General features: G+C 38.5%; 1 protein-coding gene across 1 annotated transcript; it reads left to right on the top strand.

Moving 5' to 3' along the window:
• Nucleotides 558-896, top strand: LOC107615686. The gene has a single exon (XM_016317731.1). It carries the CDS (start codon nucleotides 558-560, stop codon nucleotides 894-896), a length of 339 nt encoding a protein of 112 aa, XP_016173217.1.

Below are 9,239 nucleotides of genomic sequence, written 5' to 3'. Positions count from 1 at the left end.
AATTGTTTGATGTATGGGTAATTGATTTTATGGGACCTTTCCCATCCTCATACTCAAACAATTATATATTGGTGGCTATAGATTATTCTTCAAAATGGGTAGAAGCCATAGCCACAACAACAAATGACAACAAGGTTGTGATGAACTTCTTGAAAAAGAATATCTTCAGCAGATTTGGTGTTCCTAGAGCTCTCATCAGTGATGGAGGATCACACTTCTGCAATAGGCAACTTGAAGCACTCCTCTCTAAATATGGAGTGAAACACAAAGTAGCAACTCCATACTATCCACAGACCAACGGGCAAGCTGAGATCTCAAACAGGGAGCTCAAAAGAATTCTTGAAAAAACTGTTGAAAGCTTAAGAAAGGATTGGTCTAAGAAGCTTGATGATGCTTTATGGGCCTACAGGATAGCCTTCAAAACACCCATTGGGATGTCTCCATACCAATTGGTGTTTGACAAGGTTTGTCAGCTACCAGTTGAGCTTGAACATAGAGCATTCTGGGCTCTAAAAATGCTAAATTTTGATGATCAAGCTGCTGGAGAAAGGAGGCTAATGCAGCTCAATGAGTTGGAGGAATTCAGAAATCAAGCCTATGACAATGCAAAGATTTACAAGGAAAACACAAAGAGGTGGCATGATCAAAAGATAGCAAGGAAAGAGTTCAAAGAAGGACAGAAAGTGTTGCTGTACAATTCAAGACTCAAGTTCTTCCCAGGGAAGCTCAAGTCTCGATGGTCTGGACCCTTCACCATCCTCAAAGTATCACCTTATGGTCATGTAGAGCTCATGGAGGACACAACACAAAGAACATTCACTGTGAATGGCCATAGGCTCAAGCATTACTTGGGGGACTCACTGGATGAGAAGAGAGTGAGCTACCATCTCAGATAAAGAAGGAAGAACGTCAAGCTAGTGACGCTAAAGAAGCGCTAGTTGGGTGGCACCCCAACACTTTATATCCTTTTGATTTACTGATTTCTTAGAAGTAGATTAAAATTGTCAACTTAGATAGTTTAAGTTCCAGTTTAATATTCTTATTTCATTGCTTTCTAAAGGTAGATTATAGGTGGTAGATTAGGAAGTTCAAATTTCAATTTTTGATAGTTAGAATATCTTCAGTTTATTTTCTTTTTCTGAAAAGTGCAATTTGATGAATACATTCACTGCTGATGAGTAATTGGGCTGAGAACTAGCTAAAAAGCTAAGTTTGGTGTGGCCACCAATCCACTTAATCTAGGCTTACTACCCTTTGAACAAATTAAATTTGAAAGTAAGCCCAGAGATAAAGTTTGGTGTGGCCACCACCACACGAAATCCCACCTAGCAAGCCCAATACCATCCAAGTTGAAAGCATTTAATAAATTGGTAAGTATATGGAAAGTTGGTTTTAAATGTGTTCGGAAGGGGTTGGAAGCAAAGGAATGTGAAAGGACTAAAGTTAATTCACACTTATGAACACATTAAATACCCAATGATGAACCCAATTTATTAGATGTAATGGGATTAAGTTTGGTGTCCCAAGGGACACTCATCAGTTGCAATTTTATTTACTCATATTAAAAGGAATGTGGATGATTCTTTTGTCATTACTGATGGGGTTTCGGTTTCATTTTTTCAGGAGAGAGAATGAGGCCCACATGATTGATAGCTCATAAAGCAAAGAAGTCAAAGTGTACTTGCACTTTGGAACTCAACACATGCAGGAAGCAAAGAGGGATAAGGATTGGCGCCTCTTCGCATGCTAGGCGCCATCCCAAATGGGAAAACATTCGATTGCTTTCACTTCCCACCATTCAGACCACACTTTCCATCCCTATAAAAACCCCTACTTTTTTCCACCTCTCCTCCCACTTCAAACCCCAGCTTCAGATACGAAAAGAACCCCACAATTCCTTCTTTCTTCTCGTTTCTTTCTTCTTTTCTTTACCTTTCTTCTTCTACTTGATTAGGGACAATCAAGTCCTAAGTTTGGTGTTGGAGCAAAACTGTGTTTTGCTTGCTCTCTTGCAACTTTCTTCAATCTTCTTTAACCCTTCAAACACCTTTCTTCATCCCAATGGCACCACCAAGAGCTTCATCAACAAAGAAAAGAAAGACCAAGGAACCAACCTCAGGGTCCTCAAGCCACAATGAACACAAGTTTCTCTCTTCATTCAACCAAAACCAATTTTATGGTTGGGTGAGTGAGAGGCAAATTATTCTAGAAGTTGGGTTCCAATTGGGAAGGAATGAACACCCTGAGATCAACAGAGAAATCAACAACAGAGGGTGGGCACTCTTATGCAACCCACCAAGGAAAGTGGTGGAAAGCTTGGTTAGAGAGTTCTACGCCAATGCTGTGCCTCAGCTAGGGCAACCTTATGGCTATCTTAACTATGTTAGGGGGAAAACCATTGACTACAGCCCCTCTAACATAGACAGGATGCTCATGGTGAAGCAAACAAGCTCCACTTGGAGCTATGAAGAAAGAATAAAGCAAGAAGACCCAGGGTTTGATGAAATCCTCAATGAGATTTATCTGTTGAATGTGCAATGGATAAATGACAAAGATGGGAGACCCAACCAGCTAAGGAGAATATATTTGAGCCCCCAAGTAAGAGGGTGGCTGGATTTTGTGAGAAGATCTCTCAACCCTACTTCAAACACTTCTGAGGTTACAGTGGAAAGGGCTGTGCTCATATACAGCATCATAAAAGGTGAAAATGTGAATGTTAGGGAGATGATAGCCAACAACATCAACAGGGTGCTGAAAAGTACCAAGGATAGCACAAGGTTGGCCTTTCCCAGCATTATCCAGAGACTGTGTGATGAAGCAGGGGTTGAGAAGATTATTGATGAAGTGCTTGTAGAACAAGACAAGCCCATAACTGCCAAGAAGATGGCCAAAATGGTGGCTGTCAACCCACTTGAGAGGAGAAGGGAGCATAGAGGACATGCTCATGTGCCACAAGGGCAACTACAACAAGAAGAAGAGCAACCACATTACCTAGCACTTTAACCACCACCATACCAACAACATCAACAATTTCCTGAAGGTTTCAATTGGGAGCAAGTGCAAGGAGACATACACCAAATGAAGGGAGACATACACCATCTGAGAGAGGATGTCAACCAACTCAAGGATAATCAACAACAACAATGGAACCAAGTGAATCAGAACATACAACAACTCCAAGGGAGCTTGGAGCACATGAGGAAGGAGCAGCAAGAACAGTTCGACTGGGGAGAGATGCAAAGCGCACTCAACAAGATAGTGGAGCAGAATAAATGGCAACAGAGAAACCTTGCTGAGTTCAGGAATCTTTATGATGCCAGAACTATCTCAAGGAGGTAATATGATATCAACACACAAGTGAAGCTGAATCACTTGTGTAATGGTGTGGCTGCCTTAAACCCTGGATACCCAACATTCATGCAAGGAATGGAGGAGTTAAGTGCAAGACAAGAAGAAATTCTGGCCAAGCACAAGGAGGATGAAAGAAATTACATGAGGAGGCTAGGATTCTGGAAGCCCAAAGACACAAAGGCACAAGAGGGATCCTCCAAAAAGGATGATGATGATTCCTCCTCTTCCAAAAAGAAAGACAAAGGAAAGGGGCCAATGAACTGAAGCTGCTCAAGGTTGTTGAGTTCCATGTTAACACTCTAAAATTTCTGGATTTCTGTTTAGTTTCTTTATGTTTGAATTTCTGTTTGATAATAAATACCAATGCTAGGATAGTTTATTTTTAATGCTTAGTTTTATTTTATGCCTAAAGTCTTTTATGAGCCCTTTGAATTACAAGAAAGAAAATGCAATGTTAGTTCAAGTTCATCAACATCAATAAAAGATTAGTTTGTTTCTATAAGAGTTGTTGTGAGTTGTTACAAAAATAAGAGCAAAAGAGACTAAGACCAAGTGAAATTATTCAAAAACTAAGAGATAAGGAACTAAGTGTAGAACCTTGAATGAACTGGAAAGAAAATGAGTCATGAAAAGCAACTAGGCTTAGAAGGTATGACAAGTAGAGGCTAAGGAGTGTCCCTTGAATATCTATAAAACCAAGAAGTAGTAAGCAATAAAGACCCAAGGCTCTGAGCACCAAATACTAGGATGAAAAGAAACACTAAATAGCTCAAAAGAGTTAGAGAACCTAGTAGATGCTTGTGGTGAAGATGTGTCAAGAAGAGACCTGGGCAAGTAAATTCTTAGGGATGTTTCAACACCTAGTACCCTAATGCCAACTGGCATGGGAGTGCTAATTGAAAGCCTAACTAAAGGGTTGTCTTGAGACAAAACACTTAGAGTCGTGGTCAATGAAAAAAAAAGAAAAAGTAAAAAGAAAAGAACAACCAAAAGAAAAAGAAATAACTCTTGCTACTTCAAGGTGATAATCAATGAAAAGGGCCCCTGAAGCTTATACTTGGAGAACCCTCAAGGATCTAGAAGTTCTTTTTGACATTGAAACAAAAATATTCATGTGTTAAATACTTAGCCTCTTTCTTAGTAATGTTTGCATCCATTCAAAGTCAAGTCTCAATTCATTCAAGAACCACTCACATTGATTTGCTTGGGACAAGCAAAGCTTAAGTTTGGTGTTGTGATGACTTGCATCATTTACCCTTTTTCCTTACATAAAAAGGACCATCAAAGAGCATAATCTCATTTGATCATTGCAATTCATGAACTATTTGATGAACATTTTGGTACATTGCTTTGAAATGACTTTGTGCTGAATTTCAGGTGAAAAGGGCATCAAAAAGGGAAGAAAACAACAAGACAAAGCTGGGCGTGTGAAACTGGCGTGCCACTTGAAACAAACGCCACAAAATTGCACTGGCATGGCACGCCAGGAGCTGGGCGTGGCACGCCAGTACTAAATTCCAGAAAGGATCCTCAAGCTCTTTATATGGGCGTGGCACGCCAGTTATGATTTCGAGAGGAGCATGATTGAAGAAATTGTATGGGCGTGGCACGCCAGAAGCTGAGTGTGGCACACCTAGCCCATCACATACTATGGGCGTGCCACTTGAATGATGGGGCATGGCACGCCATTTGAACGCCAGCCAAACACCAGCCTGGCACTTGAAGAGCTTGGCTTGGTACGCCAAGCCAAATTGGAGGCTAGGCGTGGCACGCCACTTGAACGCCAGCCAAACGCCAGTCTGGAAGGTCACGTTTATTGAGTTTCTTTTCCCTCCAAATTGTATTTTTCATTTCTCTTTTGTATTTTCCTTATTCTAGTGTTAGGAGTAGTATAAATAACCCCTGAAAGTACTGAAAAAAAGGGGGGTTAAAACAGTTGAGCTATTAGTTGTAGTTAGATTTACTTTTCACTTTATCATTTCTTCCATCTCTTATTCTTTTCTCTGAGCTTTGAGTAGCTAAATTCCCTCTCATTGAGAGAGGGAGCTCTGTTATACTTGATAGATTAATGATAATGAATTTTTTCTTCTCTTCATTTTCTCTTTGATTTGCTAGAAGAAATTTCGTTCTTCATGCTTAGTGTTCAATCATCTTGGAAAAGAGGTTGAATGCAAAATGGGTTTCATGGGAACCTTGGAAAAGGAAACATGAAACCATACTAGAAATCCCTTCTCACACTTGAGTAGGATCTGGGTTTTGGTGTTTGGATATGGTGACATATAATCATCCCTCTACCTGGACCTATGATGATGCGTGGTATAATCAGGGACCAAGCATATCTCTCTTCATGAGCAATTAGACCAAGGAATTGGCTATTGATCAAGATCTGAGAGATTGAGTCACCAAGGGATTGGGGCTCAATTAATCATGATTGCCAAGAGGTCAATGAGTTGCATGATTGAAAATGAGATGAACTAGATTTAATCCAAAGAGAACAACATCTCCTGATCTCAATGAATCCCCCTTATTCTTATTCTCCTCATTCTTTATAGCTTTCTTTATATTTTGCAAATTTCCATTCCCATTTACTTTTGAGTCATTTATGTTTATGCACTTTACTTTATTGTCATTTCCTTTTCTGCACTTTACTGCTTCTCTTTACTTTTAAGCCATTTATGTTTCTGCCCATTTACAATTCTGCAATCACAATCTATTTTGCTTAGCTTAACTAATTCACCAATTGATTAAAATTGCTCAAATCTACCAATCTCTGTTGATATGATCCAACTCCACTGTGGGTTATTACTTGACAAAAATTTTGGTGCGCTTGCCAAAAGAACGGATTCATCATTTTTATATGGGGAGTGAATTCGGCTCATCACTTCTCTTGAGCTTAGCGTGAGGACATGCTAATGTTTAAGTGTGGGTAGATTGATAAACTCTATTTTTAGGGTTTATCTTGTGCATAATTGAGTGGATTTTATCCATTAAACTCACACTTATTCATATGATTTGCATTTTTACATTTTCCTTCTTAATTTTGTGCTATGATTGAAAACATGCTTCTTTGGCTTTAAATTTGCTAATTTTAATCCTCTCCTATTACCATTCGATATCGTGATACGTTTTTTAAGTGCGTTCAGGGTTTATAGGGCAGGAATGGCTTAGAGGATGGAAAGGAAGCATGCAAAAGTGGAAGGAATACAAGAAACTGAAGGAATTGCTAAGCTGTCAACCCTAACCTCTTCGTACTAAATCGACAATAACTTGAGCTACAGAGGTCCAAATGAGGCGGTTCTAGTTGCGTTAGAAAGCTAACATCCAGGGCTTCAAAATGATATGCAATTTACCATAGTTGCCATGCAGTTAAGTAATGCGCACGTGTGCATCACGCGTATGCGTGACCTTGCAAAAGTTCAACGATGCATACGCATGGGCGATGCGTACGTGTGACAGAGCCACATGCTGGACGCATCAGAAAATGCTGGGGGCAATTTCTGGGCTCTTTTTGACCCAGAAAACACATATTAGAGGCTGCAGAGTGGGGGAATCATGCATTCATTCATTACAACTTTCATACACATAATTTTAGGTTTTAGATGTAGTTTTCTAAAGAGAGAGGCTCTCTCCTCTCTCTAGGTTTTAGGGTTCTTAGGTTTAATTCTTCCCAATTTCAGATTTCTATCTCAGTTTAATTAGTTTCTCTTCTACTTTTATTTGTCTTAGCATTCTAGTCTATTTAATTCCCTTGTTGATTACTTTATGTTGCCAATTTAGTTTATGAATTCTCATGTTAGATTTGATTTTCCATTTATTGCAATTTGAGGTATTTCATATTTATTGCTTCTTCTATTATTTGTTAGTCATTGATGTTTGCAATTGGTTGTTTGGATCTAATATTCCTTGCTAATTTTCTATGTTTTTATGTTATGCCTTCCAAATGTTTGCTAAAATGCTTGATTGGATTTTAGTGTAGATTTCCCTCCTCTTGGCTTTGGTTGAGTAATTGGAGACTCTTGAGTTATCAAACTCCTTTGTTGGTTGATAATTGAAAGTTGCTAGTTGATTTAGATCCCTGTAAAGCTAGTCTTTCCTTAGGAGTTGACTAGAACTTGAGGAATCAAATTGATTCATCCACTTGACTTTCCTTCATAGTTAGAGGTTAACTAAGTGGGAGCAATGGACAATTGATGTCACAATTGATAAGGATAGCTAGGATAGGACTTCTAATTCTCATACCTTGCCAAGATCTTTCTTAGCTATTAGTTTACTTTCTTGCAATTTAGTTTTCTTGTTCCTTATTCAAAACCCCAAAAAGATACTTTTCCATAACCAATAATAACTACACCTCCCTGCAATTCCTTGAGAGACGATCCGAGGTTTGAATACTTCGGTTATTATTTTTATTGGGGTTTGTTACTTGTGACAAACAATTTTTTGTATGAAAGGATTATTTGTTGGTTTAGAAACTATACTTTCAACGAGAATTTTTTGAGGAATTCTAAACCGTCAAAACTCCGTTCATCATGTAGTCCTTGTGCTTTCGTGTACCTTGTCGCGAACTTGGATCATACCATTCACATTTAAACACACACACCTTGTACGTAGTGGGACAGAAATACTTTAATTGAGTTTTGTTGTGTGTAACACCCTAACTTTTATCACCTCATGATCGCTAAAAGTCCTGGCATTACCTACCTTTACTCCTTTAATTGCATACTATATTATCTAATATTGAGCCTTCGCGAATATAAACCGAACTTCAAATTATGAAAACGAAAAAGTCTTTACTTTAGATAGATAAACTCATTCAATCTTTCTCAAATACAAGTCCCGCCCCTCTAAAATCTCAAAATGACAACTCGCGGGGGTAATCTCAACTAAACCAACAACGAAAAATACAACATATATATATATATATCGGTCGCGGCTTCGCGCTAAAGCTTCCTAAACCTGTCACTGAAAAGAAAATCTGAGGGGTGAGAACATCATTCGCGTAGGTTCTCAGCAGGGAAGAGAATACATCAAAGCAAAGAGATACTTGCAAATAGAATTAATTTCATTATAAAATAGTTTATCCTTGAAATAACCTTTTGGAAAAGCTTTGTGAAAAAATTTACTTTGAAAAGTTGTAAAGAAACTCCTTTAGTTTACAAATCAGTAAGGTGAGTAGTCTAAAGAAATAAAAAGGACCAAAGAAGTATTTAAGAATTCCTACCCAACTTGCATCACTCACTCTTATCCAACATATACATAAATTAGAGTAATAAGGCAACACTTAGTCCATCATGCCTCAACCTCCACCACATATCAGAAACAACCCTCAATGTCACCACAGCCAGCAAAACACCTTCAACTTAAGTACATGCAATTCACTCATTAACATGGGGGCATACATGTATATATGATCAAATTTCAAAAGAATCACTTAAACTATGAAGTACATTTTAACTTTTGTGGTATGCATGGTTCACTATCACACATGCACTTGTCCTTATCACGTGCATTAGTCAAAATAATTAATCATGAAGCACACTATCTCTCATGCAACGTCACTTTCCACAATTGAGTCTTCATGCATTCACCTTTTGCACTTGCATTTAACACATCTCTAATAGCAGTTTTGTCTTCATACATCATTCACAATATGACTAAACCCCTACCTCACATGCATCCAATAACACCTCCTTCACATCCTTACACAATTTGTCCATACACTCCATCACATGCAAACCATTGAGATCACCATAATAAATATCCACCATTCATTTCCTCACCATCACTTCCTATAAATACCACCTTTCACCATTCCCACTTCACAACTGAAACACTATTCCCTTATCTTGTATTCCATTGTCTCTTCATCACTCCCTTCATATCTTGTTCTT

This window comes from Arachis ipaensis, chromosome B09 (genome assembly GCF_000816755.2).
Source record: "Arachis ipaensis cultivar K30076 chromosome B09, Araip1.1, whole genome shotgun sequence".
Classification (NCBI taxonomy): domain Eukaryota; kingdom Viridiplantae; phylum Streptophyta; class Magnoliopsida; order Fabales; family Fabaceae; genus Arachis; species Arachis ipaensis.
The sequence above is the reverse complement of the archived record's forward strand: the minus strand, read 5'-3'. Positions and strand labels throughout refer to the sequence as shown.